This window comes from Gambusia affinis, linkage group LG10, assembly GCF_019740435.1.
Source record: "Gambusia affinis linkage group LG10, SWU_Gaff_1.0, whole genome shotgun sequence".
Classification (NCBI taxonomy): Eukaryota; Metazoa; Chordata; class Actinopteri; order Cyprinodontiformes; family Poeciliidae; genus Gambusia; species Gambusia affinis.
Genome location: NC_057877.1, coordinates 4,015,867 through 4,040,468, shown reverse-complemented (window position 1 = coordinate 4,040,468; position 24,602 = coordinate 4,015,867). Strand labels below are relative to the sequence as shown.

Here is a 24,602-nt window from a genome sequence, read left to right as displayed (position 1 = left end):
TGCCAGACACCCTGTCCTCACTAATAGAAACCACATGGCCACAGAGCACTACAACACACTGTGTGCCTCCAACTGCCCTTGCTGACTCCTCATGTACAAAGAGAGGAAGAGATTGAACAAGAGGGAGACCCCTCCCCTTCAAAACACTCCAAACCACCATCTAAACCTTTCAAATCATTCCCGAAGCCCCCTCTACCCCCTTCTCTACTGTCTTCTGTACCTCGTCTCTTCTCGGGATGCTTAATCTCTCCAGCAGGCTCCAAGAGAGCCAAGACAATGGTCTCGCTGTTCGACACTGGACTCAATGACGTTGCCAGCATTATTCGCACATTTTCATATGCCCTTTTTGAGACATTTACGCTACAAATTACATTAGGTGCTATCACGCACTTGGCCCGAGGCTGAGCTGTTTTTTTTAATGAGGATCCAGAGAGCATAAGAGCAGTGTTTACTGCCCGTTGTTGAGGTGACAGCCACGGGGAACGAGTAGGGAGGAATAACATGGGCGGTGTTTGAAATACACAGAAGTTCGGCAGCTGCAGTTGAAAAAGGGACTCCTGGAAACAACAGTTGTCTAAAGAGTCACTGATTGTGCGTGTTTTGGAAAAGCTGTAGCAATAACACTGACTTGCTGACAAGCCCACACTTGAATGGTTAGGATATTTAATTCAAGAATTACCTTCTGACTTCATGTATTTGAGGTGTTGGAACAACATCAAAAAAAAAAAAGATTGCCCAATACAAAAGAGAATAAAAACATCAGGAAAGCAACCAGTTAGTTCCAACAAGACTTAAAAACAATCTTGGAATAATCCAACAATGTAGTACCCTATTAACAAAAGTATGATAAATACATAAAATTAGGCTTTGCTTGTTACCACCATGAAGGGATATAAAAGTTTTAAAATCTTATGGCGTACCAGTCCTGGGGTTTAAAGTCATTTTTAACGAGATGAGTTGTTTTGTTGTTGCTGATGACTCAAGCAGGCAGGGAAAAATGGTGTTGAGATGACTTCATAAAAAAGAAAAATCAATCCCACAGAGGGTGGGAGGGGCATGGCAAGATAACCACAGAACATCAATAAGGACTGACTGAAGATCTAGGATTACAAAGCAATGGTTACTGGGTTACTGACCATGAAAGGCCATGGTCTGGAAACCAAAAACAGTCTTACAAAGGTAATATATATACATATATATTTAATATTATTTAATAAGAATTATTTCTATGAAGTATCTGACTGCTGGTTAGCTACTAGGAATAGAAGCATTTTTGTAATTGTCACTCCAAAACATTAATATTGCATAAGTAAAAAAAAAAATAAAAAATGCTTTAAAGCATTACTATCAACCTAAATCGGCCAGATGTGTGAATAATTCTGGTCTTACCTGTATATTCTATTAGCAAGAGAATGAATAATCATTAACTGTGCTTTTAAATAAGTCATTTGGATCATTTTAGAATATTTTTGGTTTAAATATTTGTTGAAATGTGATGAAACAGACAGAGGAGCTAATTTTCTTTTTCTCACAAACTATTTGTGCCATACTGTCATGACAGAGAGACAGTTTGAACAAATATGTAAAAAAAAAACATTTTACATCCTGCAACTTTAAACAGTATTTCAGAATTGGGTCTAGTATCATCAACAACAGATTGACACTAGGAAGTGCTAGAGCACCTGCCCCTTAAGACCTGAACAAAAAAGTGCTCTTTTGAAATCTTTTTCATTTTATAGTGTATATTATGTGGCCAAAAGTAGCATTTCTGGATTTAAAAACTATATTATCAGTGCCTTACATATTTGTAATTCTGCCCAACATAAATTTTTGATTTTTTTATCTCATTCATCTTAGCTCTATAAGAATACTTTTTGTCAAATATCACACTGGCTACATGCAGAAGTATAGATGATTCTTCTTATGGCTGTATTCTGTGCTGTTGCATTGCTGTACTGTGTAAACATTACTTACTAACTCAGCCGACTGTTCCAAGTGTTGCACAAGGTGCCTTTTTTTTTCCATTTGAGCACCTGCACCCCCAAATGTCTGTGCACGCCTCTGGTTACAAGGATGAAACTGGAACAGTAACTTTCAGCTTAACACAGGTTTAAGTATTCTTTGTATTTTGCGCGCCTCCATAAATTAAAGTAGTGAAAACAGAATGTCTGGATGCATCACTCAGTTCCACACCGGGTGGGTCACGCAGTGCAAATTGTCAGGAGAATTTCTCAAATCAACAGCATAAAGAACGTCTTGTGCACTCGGTGACCAGGTATCCTCGGCAACTCATAAAGGTCTCCGCCCTAACTCAGTGTGGAGGGTTGTTTGTCCTTTTTCATGCACGGCAGCACCAGCGTGTGAGCGTCTTGCCAGAGCCTCGCCCCAACTCCACACACCACAGAGATGACGCTTTTTTATGGTTCCTTTCCCCCTTCGGCAGTAAAGCATGAGGCCGGGGCTGCTGCAGATTAGCCATGCTCTGTGCAGGATGCTCCCAAGGGGGGGCGCACTAACAGTCCTCCATGGACACCATCGTTTCACTCGGTTGTCTTGCATCACTAAACCGAATCCCCTCGCATCACTCGATGAGCGTGACCTCACTGTTTCTCACAACACACCCGTCAAGTGACGACTGTAAAGGCAAAAGAGAGAAACCAATAATCTCAGCATTCCATCTGCCCTGACACAGGGGGGCTTACAGGACTTAGCGGGGGCCCAGAAGAGAGCTTGCCGAGCCCTAAGCTATTTATGATCCGCTTCAGAGTACAATTAGTTTTGAACAGCCTCGACGGCTCCCTTAAGTGAGCTGAGCCCAATCCCATGAGGTCACTAAGTGCCATTCTGTAATAATGTTCAAAACACAATTCATACAAAAACAGCCCCTTAAGTCATGGCGTGTTTTATGCCGCCATATGTTAGCTGGGGTTCCTTTAACTTTTTTCATTCTCTTGCATCCTTTTCTTGAGTGCAAGACTCTTAAGGCTGTTAAAATGTGGTTTGCGTTAGGTTTTTATATTTCTTGATATTTATGATTTGTGCCACTCCTTGTATTGTCTCTTTTGATAAATATTTCAAACAACATCAAGGGCTAATGCTGCTTTGATTCAATTGCCAACAAGCAACAAGAGAATCATTTTAAAGGCCCTTGTGAAAGCTTTGGTGTTTCAGCCAAAATGTTCTGCCTTGCCCATGTGGAAGATCAGAAAAAAAATAAATAAATCCAATCCATCGAGTTAACAAGTTGTGATTACAATATTCTCTTACAGATCTGATAACGGTCCAGTTTATCTAAACACTGACCTGGGTTTTATGAAAAGAGCAGATCTGTGAAGCTTTTCTAATCCCCCCATCCCCCTCCTGTCCGATCCCAAGAAAAACAAATCCATGGGTTTTTCTTGGGGGGGGTGGGGGGGGGGGTTGCATTGCTGTTTCCAGGGACACTCAGAAAGCCATCAACAACATCGGTTCCCTGTCTTTCTGTCAGATTCTCCAAGGGTGACATCTGGCCGAGGCTTGCAGTCGGCATGCGAAGGGTTACAGCTGCAATCGTTTTCTCTGGCTTGGCCTGAGCCCAGAGGCTTAATAAAGGGAATTAATGGAGTGCACTATCTGTCAGATTCCTAAACACAGCTGGAGCGGATGTTCATCGCCCCCAAGCAACCCGAAGAACTTACTATCCTACTTGAACAACATAAGCCCCTGCTTTCTTCCCCCATATTGTCCCCTGGGTGCTGACTCCGCAAAGGAACCCCAGCTGATTGTGAAAGCTGTTTATGTATCATCACTGACTATTATTACACAATGTGGGATAACAAACAGAGAGAGTGGAAGAGGAAAGGGAGGGGGGGGAGGGGGGGCAATTGTTATGAGCGTATCAAAATACAGTGAACTTTTTGGTCGTGCATGGTAACAGCTGCGGTAATGATGTGCAAGAGGTACAAATAATCAATGTAAATGTGGTGAACTAATAATACGTGCTGCAAACTCATGAGCACGTGGCCAGTGAGTCCTGTGGCATTTAACACGAATGGACCCAGTCTAAGACAATGCTACACAGAACCCACACAGACAGGCCATCCACTCAAGGTTTCATATGTTTTAGACATGTTTAAATAACTAGAAAGTATGCTAAATGCTTGACTTTAAAGTCGGGTAACTTGAGAAGCCTAATGTATAAGGCTATATGTTCTACCGAGCTGCTTTTCATAACAAAGAAAAGCTTTTAAGACTACTCTCAGAGGAGAAGGTAACTTATTTTTACTATTCACATTGACAGATGTTTTGGACCCGTTCCAGTTGAACTGCAGCCTAAATTAACTGGATTGATAAGAAAAACAGGCTGGAAATAGACGGAGGTGGAAAGATGAAAGAAGACAGAGAACATTTCTAAAACCCAACTTTATCAACTCCTGTTTGGCAGGATCCTTCAGAAGAGAGAATGGGGCAAAGAGATTCTAGAGAGCACTGGGCAAATGGCAATTGGTCTCAGAGATAATTAATCTAGAATAATCTTTATCCACCTGACTGTAATATTGCATAAAACGCACACTGGCATATCTGCAACAGAAGCATCAGGCTATGCAATACACAAACTAGGTCAAGGTTTATCCTGGCTCAGCAGCAATTTTCTGGGGTCACCAGAGATCACGAAGAGTGACTTACCAGGCACGTAGGAATGCTTTCAGAGTTCAGGTTTGAGCTTAGCGGTTTCGAGGTAATAGTTCTCTGACAGCTCAAAGACTGGGGGAAAGTTAGTGGATTTGGTATGATGTATGTTTCCAAATGGACACAATTTTTATATCAGATAGTTGTCGACTGGCAACTACCAAACCTCAATACTGTCAAGGTTCTAACAAAGATATGACATTTAAACATTTTGTGAAAATTCTGTATTCTTTAGCTTTTTTGTGATGAGCTAAATGTGGAACTCTATACCACTTTCACAGTTCCTTGCTAAAATTGTCATAAACTTTTCCTAAAATTGGAATTGGAACTGCGACTTCAACAATAAAGCAAAAGAAAAGTCAAAAGATAACCTGTTTCTAGGGCTTCAATGGGAAACGACAAACATGTAGCAAACCTTGCTCTGGTGAGATGACCTAAAATGCGATATGTGGAGAGAAACTAATACTGTGCATCACTTTGAACACACCGTTCTCACGGTGAAACATGGAAGTGACTTCATCTTGAAATAGGGAAAATCCAATGACGAATCTGTAGCAAGACCTGAAAATTAATTTTTACAGATGCTCTCCATCCGGTCTGACTGAACTTGAACTATTTTGTGAACAAGTCAGTACATGGATGTACAAAGCTGTTAAGAGGCAAACCCAAAAACTCCTACATCTGTGGTTGCAGCAAAAGGTGATTACGCACAAGGCGACTCAGGGACTTCATACAGCACATTTTCAGACGACTTGTGAGAAAATGTGAAAACCATGTACCATTTTGAAGTTATGACCCATGTAGTTTGGCCTGTCACATAAAACTATTAAAATACAATCAAGCTTGCGGTTGTAACATTACAAAGTGTGAAACAAATTAGGAGTATACATACTTTTGCAAGACACTATAAGATTATTCTGATTGAAAAGACTACTGTTTAACTAAGGTCAGACAAAAGACTGGCAACAACTGACCTGGACTTTTTCAGAGTTAAAAATAAAAATCAAGCTTAAGCTTTCTAAGACTCAGCAATTTTTATGTTGTTTGTTTATGGCTCTACTTATTAGAAATTTCTACCAGAATAGAAACATATCTGGAAACCAGCCATAAACACAGTGAGAGACATTACTACACATCTCTGGGCTTTTTGAAAACTACTAAATCAGATTCAAGGTTTAGTGTCATATAATAAAAAAACATGTGTAGTATATATGTAGTATTGTTAAAAGCCTTCTAAAAATACCAACAATATAGATGAATGCATTTAGATCTGCTAACTGCAGTAGCAGAATGAGGGTAGTGTTGTCACAAAATAGGTGCTTTATACCCAGTGAAAAATGATCTTTTTCTTCAATGGTCTCAGGGGAGAAGGCCAGTGACCTTCATAATTTTCTTCATAAACTGCCGCCGCTACATGGAGAAGCAGCCATGGGAGGCAGTGAAGGGAGACGCTGAATATCAGGAGAAAAGAGGGGGGTGGGAGTCTACCTGAGCAGACCACAAGGAGACCTTTCATAACCCGTTTGTTTCTCTTACTTGAACTTACAAACACATGTATCCTGACATGCTCTCAACATAGACCTCTACCACATTCAATCACTCACATAAACATTCAAAATATGTTAATTTGCATAAGTGCATTAATTAAAACATGAGTGTGTTCTGAGTTGATCTCCTCTTTGATTTCTCACTGGTACAAATGAGCTTTAATCTTATATTTGCTTATTCATGCCTAAAAGGCTTACCCTGTTAGAGAGAGATGTGCTGCAGTGATGTTTACTGTGATCATATTTCCAAAAGCATTCATTTGCGACGAGAGTGGAGGAAGAACTTCTAATTTCAAATGAGAAATGTGTAAACCATTAATATGTTTTAAAGCAGCTCTGAGCATTTATCTAGGGAGAAACACTAAGCCAAAGCAGCCTGGGAACACGGAACACTAAAAATGCAAATAACATTCCACAATTTAACCTTGGCCTAAAAAGTCCTTGCTCCCCTATGTTGCTCATACCCTCTCTGTGAGACTGGTTTGTTTGACTAGTGGCTGGTCATCGTCCATCTGGCTGGGAGAAGAATGCTCCCTCAGGGCACCGCTCTCCTCCAGCTTGCTAACCTCAACGCTCTCACCTGGATTGAAGAAACAGATCCAAGCGTATAGAGGTGTCAGGCTTTGCATGTGACGGTACCTGACACAGCAGTGTAGAGGCAGAACTAATGCAACACAGTGATCAGTGATTTTGTCAAGTGAAGCTTGCGTTCCTACCAGCAGGCTGTTCAGCAAGGTTGCGGGCGATGATCTGACAAATGCGAGAGGAGATAGGGATAGGAGTGGCTCCAGATTCTTCCACATCCCCTTGAAGTGTCAGACTTCTGTCTCCTGAGCTGCCGTCCGACTGAAGCAGAGTCTCCTCCAATTTCTACAATGACAACATTACGCCCAACATATCACTTAAAGGGGAAGTATTATGTGTTTTCCAGGCACATAGTGCCATTTTGTGGCAATCAAGTAACTGTAAACTTCAGTTATTAAAATGTTGTATACGTCAAACATAACTTTAAAAAATTTACTTTGCAATTTAATACCTTGAAATTGGGCCTCTGTGTCTTTCTGAAACTCCGCCTTCAGGAAGTCATCACAATATGGCTCCTCTATTAACCCTCTAGCAATGTTTTTACTCGCCTTTCACTGAGAATTAGATTGTATAATGAGCTGAGCAGATGTGCAGTTCCACCAGGGTGTTTGCTAATTGCTGCTGGCTAGTCTGAAGGAGCTGAGTGGGGGAGCATGAAGGTAGGGTTGCTCTGTGAAGCAGAAGCTTGGAAACTGGAGCTTTGAGGAAGATTTTCATCCTCTAAGGCAGTGCTAGGTTCACCCAGGCGTTTTACACAGCTGAATGGTTGCCCCGGAGACTAAAGGATTTCTCAGACATGCAGGAAAGAATCAAAGCAACACTCCAGGTATGTTTCTGATGAGGGAATAACATTATAACATGATGTATAATGTTTGTTGACATGATGTAAGCTGAAAAAAGGAGTGTGAAAAACCAACTCATTAGCATTAATATTCAACTTTTCTTGTTAAACGGCTTTCTAGAACTTAATTTGTACCACTGTTTGTTGCTCAACACAAGTTGACAAAAGCATTTTTAATACAAGTGATACATATTAAAATCTACACAGTGTCAAATTTGTTTATGGAGTCCAGAGCTAATATTACACTCCTAAATACTTCTCCTTATACTGTCTGTACCGTTTGCACCTCTAAGTGTTTGCTTTATAACACATTAACCCTTCCAAATGAAGCTCTTTCAACAAAAGATAAACCTAGTAAATGTTCCTATAATTCCAATATTTATAGGTCTAAATTACATAGACAAGGGCATTGAGTGCCACAGTGGTTAGAGCAGGCGCCCCGCATACAGAGGCTGTGGACCTTGACTCTTCAATGCCCCTCCTTGGTTCCTATGCCACATGTCTTTCCCTCCTTTTTAAGGAAAAGAAAATACAATATCAGGTACTACCCAAAACTACCCTTACAAAAAATTCCCATGAAATTCACATGTGATCACATGTGAATTTCATGGGATTTTTGTTGCAAGGGTATTATAGACAGATTTATGTCTAAAATGATTTTTTTTTTTCAACTAAGCAGTTAATTTCTGCCAAGAAATTAGATGGTTATGCAAAAGGATCTGGTATCTGGGCTCCCAAACTCCTATGATAGACTACTCTTCTTTAAAACATCACTTTAGCTCATTGATGTTCAAAGACATGCGTTTCTGCACAGCTCTTGTAAGGTTCTATCACAGCATTTAAGTCTGGATGGAAACTGTACTTTGACTGGCCCATCAGTAGTTTGTTGCACTCCCAAAATGCTGGTATCTGAAAAGAGACTTGCTAAAATTAAATTCCATAAAATAATTAAGTTGATTCCTAATTCGTATGTAAGCAGCTAAGGCGTTTTCATACACAACTTTTTCATTTTAGGTTGACATTTTGTCAAAAAAAAAAAAATTAAAATAGTGAGACTATGGAATATTTTAATGATAATTTAATTATCATTAAGTTATATTGTTTTAATTATATATGCTTATAATTATATATGCTAATAAGGGTCTAATTTTTATTTCCCATGATAGAGGCAGTATTGTACCTTTCGGTCCTACAAATTTTACTGCTCTTTCAACCTAACAGTATTACTAGCAAGTTTTGTAATAAGCATTACCCTGGCATGTATACTTTGTTATTTAATTCCCCTTTGGGATTAATAAAGTACTTTGAATTTGTTATGAACTCAGGTTATGTACTCAGTTAAAGTGTTCACATTTAGAGATTTAGGAGAGAAAACGCTGGAGTAGATTCAACGAAAGGGGGAAAAGAAAAGTCAATCAGATAAAAGATCACTATTATAAATGATCTACAACTAATGATAAATTAGTGAAGCAAGTTTATGCTGGATGCACACTAATGCACACTGCTTTGGATTCCAATAGCGAGGTCTAATATCTTTCACTCCTAGTGATATCCCCGGTAACAGTGAAAACTATTTTAAAATATGTACAGTTGTGTTTAAAATAATAGCAGCCCTGCATTACTAACCAGGTTAAGCACTGGATACTTTTGGTAGAACCAAGCAGAGGCTGTAGTTGAATAATAGAAAACCAACAGACTCAACGGTCATGACATGCATACTTCTGCTGATTCTGAGTAACTGAACCATCAAGCTGAAAGGGACATGTTCAGAAATATTAGTAATGTGGAGATTAATCAATTAGATCATTCATTCCATGAAAAAACAGGCTCCAAACAGGCAGCCCTTATTTAAGGACAAAGTGGAACATGCTGGTTATGGTGCATTCCTCTGGGGTTGTTCCACACATTGTTCATAGGAACAGTGTGCTACGATTAAAAAGTTGATTGGAGAAGGTAAAACATAAAAATGTGCAGAAAATAATAGGCTGCTCTGCAATTTTCTCAAATGCTTTAAAATAGAAACTAAAACTGAAAAGACATGGGAGAGAATGGAAAACTGCCATTCGAATGGATCAATTATCCGAAATGGAAACGGAATCATGTTGCCTTTTGCCAAAGAGGAGAAGTTCTAAGAGTGGGGAAAACTATCAATAAACACACCAGTGAGAAAACAACATCCAGAAAAACAAGATTGATGTTACAGCCCAATCATCAGACCCCAGTCCAATAATAAAAAAAATACTCCAGGGGTGACATCAAACCTGCTGTTTCAGAGGCAAAATAAGAAATTGCAGAGGAACGTTGGATTGTAGTCAAATTGTCCGGAGCTGGAATACCTGTTAGTAGATGGTCGACTACAGATGTGAAGTAGTTCTCAAAAATAGCTGCTGAACTAAATTCTTCAGTGATTTAGAGGAGACCTTAATCTTCAAGCGTGTTTTCCCAGGTTTATACACAGTAAATGTCAGACTTTTTAAAGAAAAAAACAGACACCGCCACATTTTCAAACAGTTGAATATTTCTTTCTTTATCTTTTCCCAGTAATGATAAATTAGACGTATATTTCTTCAAGCTTTGTTTTGGAATTGAATATGCAGTGTTCCCAAAACACTTGCGCTTTAGAAATCAAAGATTCGGAGTTTTATACTTTTGAAGAAACATGTCTATTATTCTGAATATATCTGCATACGTTTCATAATGGTTATGACACTATGGCACACGAATAGTCAAACTATCAAATCATCTTGGAACGAATACATAAACTAACAAATAATTGCCTAAAACTGTGATTGACAAAATAAACTCGACATTAAGATTTAACTGTTCTTGTTTGCCTCTACATTATCGGGAATTTTAATTGATGGAATGTTTAATTATTGATTAATAACTGTTTATTTATTCAATTTTAAATGAAACGGCTCTCATATTAGCACAAGCAAGCTTCAAGCTACAGTCAGAAATACCAGACATGCTATTTCCTTCAAGAACGTTCTAGTTCTTTTAATAGCTTAATGCGATTCTCTGAGCCGTCTTCAATTCGACTGACCTCTACTAATAACAATGACGCAGTTTAAAACAGGGAAGAAGTGTTATGTTACCGACCTGAATCACAGCCTCCAGTCTTGGTGAGTGTCCGTCTTGCTCCCGTCGAGAACTCATTATAAGACTTGACCAACTTTAACCATTAAATGTTTTATATCTTTAAGCGTTCAGTAATTAGTTTGCTTTAAAGTTAGCTCGCGTTCTGCTCCAAAGCCCTGGAAACCTTTTGAGAATTCATGGCTAAAAACAACTTTACATGCCACTGACATGGAACTAAGTAGGCTCCTTCTTGGGGAAAAAGCAAACAGAAAAAAACCCCGTGAAAATAAAAGTAATTGTAGGTATAAAGTTAAGAAACTTTAGAATCATCTGAAGCCACAGCAATGCCAAACTCTAATGCCAAACAATTGGCCATGGTAACCACGCGCACAAGCAGCGTTGTCAAGGGACCAGAATGCAAGCTTGGAGGACTGAACCCGCTAGGCAAACCACTGAATACCAATGGGTTAATAATTAAACGAGACAATTACAGCACCGTGTTTTGTAACCTTTAAAAGTGACTTTTACTAACGGAATACTTTATTTTTATTTTTTATTATTAATCCCTTTTATTTGGAGAACCATAATAATTCATTTGTAGCAACAAATACGAGTAATGATACTTCATAATAATGCTCAAAACAGATGCTTTGAAACAATTTATGCAAAAACAAAAAACATAACAAAAAAATATTCACTAGTACCATAAAACAAAAGAGTTCAGCTGTCAAATACATGAAGCAAAGGCCAAACACCTGTTGAGCACTAAAGCATGCATTAATGCATTGAGGTTTCCAGAGGATTATGTGGCACATATTCTTGGCACAAAGGACATCCTCTGACTGATTTGATACTTGCACTCTACCAATAGACATAAGCCAGGTATGTCTCTCTGAACTCACTGACCCCACAAAACTGAAACAATTAAGGCCTTCATGGTATCTATGTCAAATCTGTGGGTGGAAGTTCAGGCCACTGGGATGGGTCTAGGAATATAGTAGATACTCCACTGTAGAACCAAAGTCTTGGGAGGAAACATTCCACATCCCAGGTGTTAGATGCTCGATTGTAAACCTCCACTTCTACCCCGTAGTCGCCCTCCATTCCTTTCCAGTGGCCGCCCGTGACATACAGCCTTCCATCCAGGGATACGAGGCCACCATTCTCATGGAGCATGTGAAGAAGCTGGACCTGGAGACATAAAAAAGTCAACAGCTTTGACTGACATTAAAGGATTGCAAAAGGGGTTCTGCTTTGAATGTTATTTTTATATTTCCATTGCCATGGTAATGTCTGGTTTTCAATATTTCAATAGCCCACCTTTTGCCACATGTTTGCCTCTGGGTCATATGAGTAAACTTTCTTTGTGTTATCAGCCAACAGGTATATTATCCCATCCACACAGACGGAACGAGGAGACGACAAATACTTAGGGATGAAGGGTGACCCTATACTGATCCAGGCATCTATAAAGAATACACAAATTATCAGACTTTTTATGCTGAAAATATATGTATATTTTTTTCCTGTTTCGATCGCTCGATTTAAAAATTTGCAGATAAAATCGAGTTGTATCTAACAGCAGGGATATGATGCTGAAATCCACCTTACCTATGACAGGGTTGTAACACTGCATGGTCAGTGCATTGTACTTTACTGCGCATGATCCAATCACGTAAAGCTTTCCAAAACAAGCTGTGGCCGTGAAGTTAGTCACATATTTTAAAGCAGGACACGTCAATGCCCAGGTGTTACTGTAAGGGTCGTAATGCTCGACCTCAACTTGAGCCGACGTCGTGCCTGAAACAGGAAAACGAAAATTGTGGGAATTATATTTAAATAGTACAGCGTGGATAATAAAAACAATTGCAATAACTTCTGACAAAACAATGCCATGCGAAAGCATTCATACCACTTGAATTTTATCCACATTTCATCATGTGACAACCAAAATCTTTGATGTATTTTCCTGGGATTACACATGACAGACCAACACAATAACATAACCTAGTAGCATATAACTGTGAATTGGAAAGAAAAGAATGTGTAGTTTTCAAACTTTTTTACTGTTAACAATCTAAAAAGTGTGGTGTGCATTTGCTTTCAGCCCCCTTCAGTCTTATTGTAGAAGCAGCCAGTTGCAAGTCTTTTGGGGTGTGTCTATAACAGCCTCGCACATCCAGAGATGGATTTTTCTCCAGTCCTTTCTGCAGAAGAAGCTGAAGCTAAGACAGATTGAATGAAGATGGTCCAAAACATGACATTGTCAAGTCTTGTCAGATTCTTAATTAGATGTAGGTCTGGACATGGACTGAATTGCTCCACACATCAATAAGCTACTTCAACCATTTCCAACCACTGTAGCTCTGGCCTTATGATTTGGAGTGCTAGAGTCAGTGCATTTAACAATCAGCCACTACTTTGTGTATCACATAAAAATAATAAACTACCATGAAATGTGGGTTTTTATCTTGACAAAAAGTGGAAATATTCAAGGGGTTTGAAAACATTTGCAAGGTATCGTGTTCCACTACAAGAAAGAAATGCAAACAGATTCTTAACATCCTATCCCCCCACAGGGCCAGGGGCAATTGAACTAAGGAGCAAAGGAGTTTAAATGGTGTTTGTCCAACACTTATAGTTATATTTTCTCACCTCCGATTACGTAAAGCTCGCCATTAAGTGTTGCCGACGTGTGGTTAGTCCGGGGCCGTATCATTGGTGCCACAGTAACCCATCTTCCCTCTCTCATAATGTATTTCCAGGTCTCTGTGGTCGACCATGAGTTGGTGTTTGAACCTCGCGAGCCCCCTTATCACACAGGCAAACGCACTTTGTCAAAAGCCTGATATAATAAACCATTTCTTGAGGGAGGACCTCAAGCAATTTACTCAAAAAGTTGTAGATGTCATCATTTTCATCTGAATGTTTGTCTTTTGTTTTAACATCTGGTTCTGAACTGACCTGTTACATAAACATCATTGTTTAGGGTCACCATGGCATAACCCCACTTGTTGGGATTAGGGAAGTTAGGCAGCTCATGCCACTTTTCTGCAGGGAAACAGAGAAGAATATTTTTATAGAGGCACATTCAGACATTATGGGGAACTGGATAAATGTATCCATAAATAAAATAAAGTAATGAAATAATGTCTAAAAAGTATGAAGGAAATTAGGCAAAAATGCAAAATGTTCTTGAGAACCATTAAGTGGTCATTACTTTGCAGTCTGCAATGAAATATAATTCTTTTGGCAAAAAAATCCATTTGTGGCCAGTGTCATTTTGCCTTGTCATGAAACCAGAAGTCTTAAAATGGGATGCAGCAATCTTTTCCTCAAAATCCCTTGGGAAAAATCTAACATGCCTTCCATCAACAGCCGCAATAAAACACTCATTTACGGAACTGAGAGGATGATCCAATTTTGTCACATCCAGAACAGAGCTCTCCAAAAGTCGTTTTCCTGTCAACAGCACAGTTAATGACCTCCGAAAACTGCCAAACAGTTTTAAGGAATCCGACAGACTGTTCCCAGCAAAATCTGAAGTGTTAGATTCTGAAAGCAAGCCAGTGTGAAATGTAGATAGTTGTATATCCCTACTTGTCTTTGTGTTGTAGAAGGCACAGTTCTTGGATGGCAATCTTTGAAGTCTTGGGTCTGCGTCGTCATCCTCGTCTGAATCGTTATCATCCTCGTCATCCAGTGAACGTCCTCCCATCACAAACAGTACTTCTTGCAAGTTTGGTTGTGGACTCTGAGAGTTTAGTCTTCCAGAATATTCTTGTGCCAAATCTTGCTTCTAGAAAGATAAAAATAATAAGGGTCATTAGTAATCGAAGGCCATTTTGGGGAAATATGAAAGAGAAGTTAGATACACTCACAAACCTCTCTACAAACTTCTTGAATTGCCTCCCTGCAGCTAGGAGAGGCCTGGACTAGGCTGTCTTTCAGCAGGGTGTCGGTCAGGTAGCTTAGGCTGAGCAGAGACAGATGTGACAAGCAGAAGAGTTCAGGAAGGTGGCACAGTCGGGACTCTTTCTGATGCCTGACCCATTTCAAGATGGCTTCCACCCGTGTGCACTCTGAACGGATTTTCAGTCCTTCATCGGACAAACAAGCTGTCAGCCGATCTTTCCCCAAAAACAGAAACTCCTCGCCCTGTTGCACGGCCTCAAAGGTCTCTCGGAGGAAGGCCCATGCTTTGGCCACAACTTCAGGACAGCCGTGGATCTCTCCAAACTCCAGGATTCCCAGGCAGTTGGTCTCGTCGATCTGATTCTGCAGGTATCGGCTGCACACAGCTCGCACTGTCTGAAACTGTAGTTGGCTGGAGGTACAAATCAAGCCCTCTACATTGCTCTGGTTTATTGTCAGCTTGCCGGTGTAGGCAAAGTCAAGCAAGCAGCCGAGGATATCAGGATCGACATCCTGGAGCTCCACACGAGCAGCAATGCTCTCCACAAAGTCCCCCGAGAACATGGAGTGGAAATACATGCTGCAGAGGGCCAGAACCCCTCGGTGACAAGGGAAATCTCTTCCCCCTGCACTCAAGGTCACATCCACAAGTTTGGGGTGTGAACAGAGCAAACGCAAGCCTTCCAGGATGCTCTGAGGATGGGAGGACAGGCAGAAGTCCAGATCATCCACGTTGCGCACCATGATCAGCCTTATCCTAAAATGTACACTTAAAACTCTTCTGTCAGTAGATCAGCACTTTCCTATAAGCATAAAGGAAACACAAGTAGAACTCATTCTGAAATGCCACCAAAACCTTTTCATATTTGGAAATGAATGAAGTGCAGAAACATTTTTTTTTCTGGCCACTTTTTCAGGATAGCTTAAACGTTTTAAATAACTGCATCATACAACTAATAAAGTGCAGGTCACTATTTTGGTTAATCAAGCTTTCTTTGTAAACAACTCCAGTCATTACCTTTTAAAAAAAGCATGCGTTTGATCAGGTCTCTCTTTTAAACTGAAGCAATATACTTAAGCTTTACTCTTGTTTGTCATAGCAAACAATTTAAGCTTTAAGAGTAAAGCTTAAATTAGTCAAAAGGTGATGAAGAAAAACTCACCCAAGATGGACCGTTTGAAAATGAGGATTCATCCTTGAATCAAACACAAGTATTGCAACGAAGGCTAAGATCAACATGGAGTGGGCAACATGGCAAATGTTTGCTAAGTCACAGGGGAGGACTGGCTGTCCGTCTGTTATTTTTAGGACTGAGTGACGCTGTGCTGAAGTCAGATTGCAAACAACAAGTCTGAGACCTACAGCTGCTGCCAAAGGCACATGTTCTGCCGGAACGGCCCTGGAATCTCCATAAGGAGATAAATGAAGCAGCGCTCACATGTGGAAGTTTCTCAACATAATCATAATGCTCTTCTGAGGAAAAAAATAAAAGCAGAACAACTTACCCCAAAGGACAGTAGGCGATCTGACGTAAAAACTCTTTTGCATCAGAGTTTTGTTGATGTTGTTTGTTTGATACCTGAGGTTTAAGGTTTAGTTACAAAGAAAACATTACACATACTTCTGAAACTCGTTGCTGTTTAATTCCTAAAGCACAGTGCAGTAAAACTGTATAAAAATTGTACAAATTAGGTCACATCCAACAATATTGAATAGAATTAAAGAAAACATGACATCAACTGTCGTAATTAAAGAAACCACAAAAAATCTTCCTCTCTAAACTGCAGAACATGTTCTTTAATAGAAACAAGTTACTTTATAATTCATAGTTGTCTTTTACTACAAAGCATAAAAAAATTTAAAAGATACAGTAAACTACTCAAAATCAAAGATCTCTGCCTCTTTCTCTTTCCAAAAAGCAAAACTGCGATCAATATATTGACATATTTCTTCATTGCTGAAACTGGAAATATCAGTTCCGCCGTAGAGCACGTTCTCATCAGGCGTAGGTGTTTGGACGATGACTTTAGGGACCTGTCTAACCTCTGGGAGGCTGGGTTTCACCACATTGGACGCGTCTTCAGATTCACTCACGGTGTTCCCAAAGAATTTCACTTTAATGTCCTCAAAGCCGTCCTTCCACTCGCGGTTCCCAGCCTCAATGTCCTGTATGACTGCCTGGTGAAACTCCCTGATTGTCTCCCAGGGGAACGTCCCCAACCGGTCGAAAACCTCAAAGCACAGCAAGTGCCTCATTTTCCTTTCATCCACAGGGAGATCCAGCTCCAAGATGTGAAAGTAGCCCAGCATGAAGAGATCCAGGGTCAGGCTGTCGTAGTCGACTGGCACCCCGTCCAGACGAGGTAGGAACTGCTCTGGGGAGAAGAGGGTCTTCTGCCTGTGGAGCCTGTGGAAAACATCACAAGATTGTTAAGAACTTAGGACTGTTTTTCTTTTTTTCATGTAGAAGTACTTTTTTTTATATATTCAATCAGTAATTTAACATACTGCTTGTTTTCTACGGGAATAGGTCATGATTTCAAAAATACTTTCTTTCTTCCAGTAGATCAAAGTTGAAATGTGAGATTTAAACTCATATAAAGAATTATAGAATGATGAATGATACTACTATATTGGCCACCGTCAGCATGAAACTTGATCCATTGCTTTCTCCTAAGGGTTCAAGATTATATCAATCTTGAAAAAATGAAAATGTGGAATAAATTTGCAGCCGTTCAATTCAATACATTAAAAAAAAATAAAAAATCTTAGCAGCTGAGAGCATTTGTATTCCACATGGTGCCACATCTGTTTGTGTCTTTCTGAATTTCTGAACTTTGTTACACTGTAATCCAGCCAAATTCCCAAGATAACTGCTCCCACTTGAATATCTTTTTTTATTATTTGCTGTCATCAGACAGTAAACCAATTCTGAAATGATGTCTGGACAGCAGCCCATAAAGCCTGTATGTCAAATGCTACTACACCTCAAAAACCATGATTTTTATCTCACCCCAGGCCATTCTAACAAAATCACTCTACTCATAAGTTAAAGATAACATGTAAGTCATAATTTGATCACTCAGACCCTCCTTCTGGTTAATAAACCACGAGATGTTTGCATGTGTGCCGCTCATTCATGCTGATGTCAACTGTTGTGTGGTTAAATGAATGTGCTGCTTTCTCAAACAAGACCACACAAGCCATCACTGGCAACTGCACTCAAATGAAGGGAGCAAAGTTTTCGCTTTTTTTTCCCCCCTAAAATTGCTGATGTGTTACAAAACACATGACGTTTCTGCATCCAACTGGATGCAAAAATGTCACAGTTAGTTATTCTAAAACGTTTAATGCTGTATCCTAAAAACTGTTTTGAAAGTTTTTAGGATAGCAGCAGCAGCTAATACTGCTGCTGCTACTGCTAATACTGCTGCTGCTGCTACTGCTAATACTGCTGCTGCTACTGCTAATACTGCTGCTGCTGCTACTGCTAATACTGCTGCTGCTAATACTGCTGCTGCTACTGCTAATACTGCTGCTGCTGCTACTGCTAATACTGCTGCTGCTAATACTAATACTGCTGCTGCTAATACTAATAGTGCTGCTCATGACGATGCTACTGGTAATAGTGCTGTTGCTAATACTGCTACTGCTGCTAAAACAACTCCTACTAATTCTACTGCTAATAAAACTAGTAATACTGCTGCTGCTAATACCACTGTGGCTACTTCTATATTACTATTAACACTGCTAAGAGTTCTATTATTACTGCGATTACTACCGCTACTAATTCTATAATTACGAGTTCTGTTGTACTACTAACACTAGTATTGCTACTAATTCTACTAGTAGTAGTAGTAATAGTACTGCTTTGCTGCTACTAGTACTATTAATACTACTGCTGCTTTTACTACTACTACTAATAGTATTAGTGGTCCAATATGACTACTACAACTACATTTATTTACCACAGAGCACCACAGAAAGGCATTTCTGCCTGTAACCATCAGGCTTTACAATGCCCAAGTCTGTGCTAATTGATTACATTTTTTTTCTGTGCTTATTTGTAGATTATTCATTGATTAATATAATGCATGTGGTTGCTTGTTATTTATTTATTTGCTTATTTCTAGTCATTTTGAACTCATCACTCTTAGGTATATATATATATATATATTACAAACTTTGTATTTATTACCTAAGCATGAGTAGCTTTCAACAAATAAGCAATTTCCCCTTGGGGATCAATAAAGTATATTCTATTCTATTCTATGAGCATAACTACAAGTGATATTAACAAGGATAACAATTACAGTAATCTAGTCATTGTTGTTGAAGGTATTTTCTGCGTCGATATGCACTCATATAAACTTGTGGATAAACACGCATGCTGAGTGTACAACAATTGTTTCGATATCTTCAACAGTGTTTCGGCATACCCTCTAGGTGTCACCAAATGAGTGAATAACTAGAAACATGCACGTCATGGGCCAGCCTTGGAGCTAGAGTAGGTATGTCAGATATCTGGGTGTATACATCCTTGAGATATGAAACCTATATGGAAAGACCAGAATAGGCAGAAAAGCCAGAAGAAGTCCTGCTTCCAGTTTACCTCCAGTCAAACATTTCAATGAATGTATGCAGGGAAGAGCAGACCAAAACCTAACCTACTGGCCCACTGGTCCTAGTGTAAACGTTACATTTGTGGTTGTAATGTCACAAATCTAAAAAAAGGTATACTTTTAAGGACCGGTACCATTGAAGAATAATTTCTACTGAACACTGGGGATGCTTTCATGTCAACCAGCCTCACCTGCGAATCTGTCTGGAAGGGACACTGGAGATCATTTTCCTCCAGTTTCCCATCATCTTGTTGACGGCACTTCTCTGTTTAAAGAAATGTCCCAGTGAACTGTTCATCATAACGGACTCGTCACTTTCTGCGCTGCCTCTTCGACCAGAACCATACTCAGCATGGCTCCCTGGGTTTCCGTTGCTCATCTTCCTTTCGATTGCATCCCTGCTCTTCAACGTCACTGCGTAGGTAGACTTTTTCCAGTGACCTAAGAACAGGACCACTATGCGCTCCTTTCTAAGGCTGATTGTTTCCTGAACATCCGCGACACTTTCGTCATTGTCAATACCAGAGTCGCTGTTCTGGTCTGCTTCGGCTGCTGGTTTCAACTCTCTCAGCCGTTTGTCGAGATGTGCATCATCAAGCTGCGCGGAAGGACAGAACGTGACACTCTCCTCTTGGTGATCCGACAAAGGCGTGTTTTGTTTCTCGAAATTTGACTTCAAAGTCCTCACGGACACTCCGAATTGATGGATTTCGTCCTCGATGCTCTCCCTCCGCACCCTGTTGGAGATCTGTCTGTCTGGCGCCTGAGAAAACACGGTGATGAGTTCCGTGTTGGGCATCTTGCAGTAGGGCTGGTCTGTCAGGTTGGTCATGAGCAGAGACATGCTTTTTACGATGCCCGAGATCCGACCGCACCACACAGGTAGAGGAACTTGGCTCTTGAAGTTCCTGAACTGGGTGTTGACAGTGATGTTGACTATGGGTGCCGGGAGGATGTGCCTGAGCTCCTCGGCGAGGCGAGCCAGCTCCAGCTCATAACCTGCGCAGTTCCTCTGAAGAGAGACGTTGGCAATCTGCTGCTCCAAATAGATGAGGTCATCCTCTGTCAGCAGCTCACCAGAGGGTCCCAGGATGGCATTGTGGGCTTGGGAGTACCTCCAGCTGACTTTGGCATATCTGCTCCCATTTTCCTGTAAAAGAAGAGGCAAACAGCAGGCAGATGAATACAGGGGATATTATTACAACGCCCGTCAAACATTTTAAATGATTTGGCATGTGAGGGAAAACAGTAATGATACAGTAAAACTGCAATACAGCTCTCATCCAAACCTCAAAAATATGACTCGCCTCACAATGCGTTATGTGTGAATGATTTGTTACGAGCAATTAAAAATAAATGGTGACTTTAATGTAGATGTAATGCAGATATAAAACAGCATTACAAAGTCACAGCACAATTTGTGCTTTTCTCATCATAGTCTGAATATTTGTTTAGGCGACGCAATGAGGAAGATTTAAACGACAGAGAAATCAAACATTACTAATAAAGGGATTAACGTGGTAAAACAGATGAAGTATTAGTTGGACCCTTTTCTCCTGGGGGCTAGACTTGTGTTTTGAATATCAGCGCTATGTACAGCGAAGACTTATAGTTGTCAGCAGAATTAAAGATCATCATGCACACTACTGACAATACTTGTGGCAGGACTTTCTCAGAACTGGGCAAATCTGTCCAAGTTCAGTAAGAGGTCTTAAAATATATATATATATATATATATTTACTGCAGTAGCATATTCTCACACAATCTTTATTTTATGTTTCAAGAAACATCCATAGGAGCAAAGTTATTAGTACCCGTTCTGGAAATGCATTGTACAAAAACCCTTTGGTCAACAGGACAGCACATACTCCACTCCTATAACATTTCACATGATCACATTCTGCAGCTCAGACCCAGAGGACTTTCTGCAGGACTTAGATCTATGAACTGAGATTGCCATAGAATAAGCTTGATTTGGTCTCCAACAACAAACTACCTGTAATTTGGCCAGTTATTTCTGAACATGTGAAAGACTGAAGGGCAGCTCATTGTTAGCTCACTGGTAGAGTCCGCTGGACCGGATAAACTCAGTCAATCTCATCTGACTAAAACATCATTTGTCAGTAATTTGTATAATTTGTAATGCTGACAAATTATGCAAACTATACACGTTTACATTTGTGATGGTGGGATACAAAAATAATTTTTCTGTCATCACTCAACTAGGTGGCATCTGGGCAGCATTAAATGGTTGTTGTTCAGCTACATTTGGTTTAAGAGAATTGAAAGGGGGACCAACTATTGTTGCAAATCATATTTCTTTCCCCCACTGGATAATTACATTCAATGGCATAACATTTGTGGGGATTTTTTAAATTATTATTTAGATTCCACTGTACATTTGAGTTACTGCACTGCAAAGGTGAATTCATTTTAAAGGTTTCTCACACTGTTTTCCAGCGTTGTCAGTAAATTTGTCCACATCAACAGGTAAACATTGGTCAGACTCAACGGTTAAAATCACTTTTTCCAGTTTTATATCTCAATTCCACAATGCAATGGCTGCAATACTTGAATTACAGATTTTAAAATAAATATTAGATATCATCAACAAAGACTCAAACAGAAGTTCTTTTAAGGGGCTCAAATTAAACAAAGGAAACTGGTTTTATTGAAATTGACAATTATTTCTGACTTTCTTCATATATGGACAAGATAACTCCAAGCCACATATAAACTAAACTGTGAAGATTTGCTTTGAGTTTCTGCTTTCTGACTTTCTGTTGCAACAACAACATATTTGAACATTTCCAGTCACTGCTGACCAGTTCTGCCCATCAGGTTTGCCAAAGTTTAGACCACTCCAGCCATCATGACATCTCCAACTATAAGTAATACACTGAGACTCATTTCTCCTAGCTAGACATGTGATGCAAACAAACAAACAAAAAAAGCAAGACTATGATAAAACGGTTCCTCCAAAAAGCCAACCTCTTGGGGAATAAAGTTGCAGCAACCTGGTTGCATAACCACTGTTAATTAATACTTTGTTGAAGCCCATTTGGATGTGATTTCAGCACTCAGTTTTCTTTGGTAGGAGTCTGTCAGCATCCCACATCTTGACTTGAACAGAGAACACTGATTGGGTGACCACACAGATTTAGTTCTGTACCTTGGCTAGGCCATTCCATAACTAACTTTACCTCTAATGAAATCCTTCTTTTGTGGATTTGGATGTATGCTTGGACTCAGTCATGCTGACAGTTCTAGCCAGATCCCTGAAGGTTTTGGGTCTAAACTGATGGCTCAAAACTTCATCCATCTGAAGAAAAATTAGCTTAGGTTAGGTTTAGGGGAAATGTCCGGGTGGTGGGCAGCGCTCTAACTTCTACCTATGAGTTGTTGTGAAGTTCTGGCAGCATGGTGTTGAAGTGTGCGGCGTTTCGCGAGGGCTTGGGGGAAGAATAAGGATTGTTGAATTTTGCGGCGCGATGGTTGGACTACGACGGCTTCCTTTGCGTCGGAATTGCGTCATTAGAGTTTTGGAGCGAACAGAATGGCGTTGAGAGAGAGATCCGATTCCTCGTATAATCGTAAAAATGTTCTATAGAATACTCTAAAACATTCTTTTACAACAGCCCTAATCTGAACTATCAGAGTGAATGTTAGATTTTGAATGAAATATGTGAAGCGCTTGTGAATGTGGGTGATGACGTTACCTTCCTCCTCTGGTCCTCTTCGTCCAGCAGCCGCGCCTGCAGTTGCCTCACCATGACTTGCCTCTTCCACTCAGCGATGGAATGACCTTTCTCGTCGTGGGTGGGCACCAGATAGTCAATGTCTGACAGGTTAGCCTCCTCAGTGGGAAGGACCACCATCTTGCTCTGGCAAGAAAGCAAGAAAAAGGTAGGACGTGGCGCATAAACACCCTCCTGAATCTGTAATTCCTTCAAAGGAGCCAGGTTTTCCTGTAATCTTTTGATAGGGGTTTGAACCTTTCTCAAGTTGAATATGTGCCGACTGCCAAAAATAGCTACAACAGATTGGGTTTGCACAAAAATGCGTTCCAAAAAAAACAAAAAAATCCCCTCTTAGCAAAAACACTTGACATATCTTGGCCTGCAGTGCGGTGTGTTATTATTAAAATTCAGATGGAAGACATGAGCTTTAAATTTAAACTATCTAAATCAAAAGAATATCTTCTAGACTCGCTCTTCATAAACAGGAAATAAATTTTGAAAATCCTGAGAGTAACGGGAGTGTGCTTAGATTATTTGAACTGTATAACAAGAGCAGTGAACTTACCGCTTGTCCTGCAAAAACTCCCGACATCCCTGAATCTTTCAGCGATTTAATGTTTTTCATGTCACCCAGGAGTTTTTTCCCAGCCAGGAGGTTCGTATCAGGAAACGTTGTCTTATCAGCCGAGGCACTTCTCTCGCTCCCAGCTGCCTTGGATTGATTCAAACCTTTAATAACTGCAAAATAAATCAAATGTACTTCATGCCTTAATCGTTTCATTGCAGATTAAACATAGACAGTCAGTATTAAACTGCACCAATCCCCTCCACCCCCCTACTTTGCTCAAAGAGTTATTAAACAAGATAAAGAGAGATGTTTGCCTTACCAGATGCAGCGATCTGGACTTGCTCTAGTCTCCTTGCTGCGTTTCTCTCTGCAGTAGAAGGTAATGGAGGCTGAGGGTATCTAGCCTGTGGTGACTCCTCACTCTCAGGTTGCTTGAAAGAGGAAAGAGGTTGTTTTAATTGAGTAATTGTGAAAGAAATGGGAAGAAGCTCAGTGTTTACCGTCAAACTATCCATGTGACTGTCTCTGCACTTCTCACTCAGGCTCCCGTAGTAGTCCTCTTTGCTGCGTGAAAACAACACAGTCGGCTTCACCTGGATGTCTTCCTCTGCCGGGGAGGGAGAACCTCAATGGATCTGTCCGTCCACGACGCCTACAAATATCAAACCATGAAAACATGGACAATCAGAAAACTACAATGTGGCTCAGATCATAAAGTTAAAGATTAGACTCTAGTCACTGCTGTTTGTTTATTGGGTTACACTAATATTAATATTCTACTAATGGACAATATCTAAATATCTGACACAAAGATGAAGGTTCAACTAAGGGTCCCATTAGCCAAATAATTTCTCTATTTTACAGCCTAAACTTTCAGATAGTGCTTCTGTAAAAACCGAAAAGTCTCTTTTTGTCTTCAGTGTATTAAAAATGTTCCGATCCGCTACTTGAGATTGGTTTGCATATTATTTTTAAATGAAACCAAACTCTCTCTCTCACTAAACTATTGCCTCTGATTGTCGGCAGCAACCCT

General features: G+C 40.0%; 3 protein-coding genes and 2 long non-coding RNA genes across 5 annotated transcripts in view; 2 read left to right on the top strand and 3 right to left on the bottom strand.

Annotated features, from left to right (window-relative positions):
* The window catches only part of LOC122838191 (ciliary rootlet coiled-coil protein 2-like), a 15,216-nt gene extending 4,098 nt beyond the window's left edge, over positions 1–11,118 (bottom strand). Inside the window, exons 1-3 of the mRNA XM_044128644.1 lie at positions 10,744–11,118; positions 6,932–7,085; positions 6,680–6,795 (exon numbers count right to left, since the gene is read on the bottom strand). Of these exons, the coding sequence (XP_043984579.1) occupies positions 6,680–6,795; positions 6,932–7,085; positions 10,744–10,800 (327 nt within the window). The 5' untranslated portion in view covers positions 10,801–11,118. The remainder of the gene's footprint in view (positions 1–6,679; positions 6,796–6,931; positions 7,086–10,743) is intronic.
* On the top strand, positions 10,697–23,091 carry LOC122838194. The gene is made up of 3 exons (XR_006371855.1): positions 10,697–10,766; positions 16,912–17,001; positions 23,008–23,091. It is a non-coding gene; the product is annotated as an uncharacterized LOC122838194 (long non-coding RNA).
* On the bottom strand, positions 11,226–15,942 carry klhl30 (kelch-like family member 30). Its single transcript, XM_044128639.1, has 8 exons — positions 15,801–15,942; positions 14,608–15,440; positions 14,323–14,521; positions 13,687–13,773; positions 13,378–13,533; positions 12,334–12,522; positions 12,043–12,188; positions 11,226–11,913 (listed from the first exon to the last, which is right to left on the bottom strand). The coding sequence occupies exons 2-8, from the start codon at positions 15,379–15,381 to the stop codon at positions 11,665–11,667; spliced, it is 1,800 nt and encodes a 599-aa protein (XP_043984574.1). The 5' UTR covers positions 15,382–15,440; positions 15,801–15,942; the 3' UTR covers positions 11,226–11,664.
* The window catches only part of LOC122838188 (espin-like protein), a 25,100-nt gene continuing 16,757 nt past the window's right edge, over positions 16,260–24,602 (bottom strand). The window contains 7 exon segments of the mRNA XM_044128637.1: positions 16,260–17,045; positions 19,452–20,410; positions 22,981–23,145; positions 23,567–23,739; positions 23,889–24,000; positions 24,070–24,186; positions 24,189–24,221. Of these exon segments, the coding sequence (XP_043984572.1) occupies positions 16,514–17,045; positions 19,452–20,410; positions 22,981–23,145; positions 23,567–23,739; positions 23,889–24,000; positions 24,070–24,186; positions 24,189–24,221 (2,091 nt within the window). The 3' untranslated portion in view covers positions 16,260–16,513.
* LOC122838195 lies at positions 23,087–24,303 on the top strand. The gene is made up of 2 exons (XR_006371856.1): positions 23,087–23,167; positions 24,112–24,303. It is a non-coding gene; the product is annotated as an uncharacterized LOC122838195 (long non-coding RNA).

What these genes read in the sequence shown, in the direction of transcription:
- klhl30 (XM_044128639.1), bottom strand. Translation starts at nt 15,381, where the DNA reads ATGGTGCGCAACGTGGATGATCTGGACTTCTGCCTGTCCTCCCATCCT. An exon ending in CTTCTACAACACAAAGACAA is followed by an intron (nt 13,774 to 14,322) that starts GTAGGGATATAC and finishes GTTTCCCTGCAG; the next exon opens with AAAAGTGGCATGAGCTGCCT. An exon ending in CAATGATGTTTATGTAACAG is followed by an intron (nt 13,534 to 13,686) that starts GTCAGTTCAGAA and finishes CTGTGTGATAAG; the next exon opens with GGGGCTCGCGAGGTTCAAAC.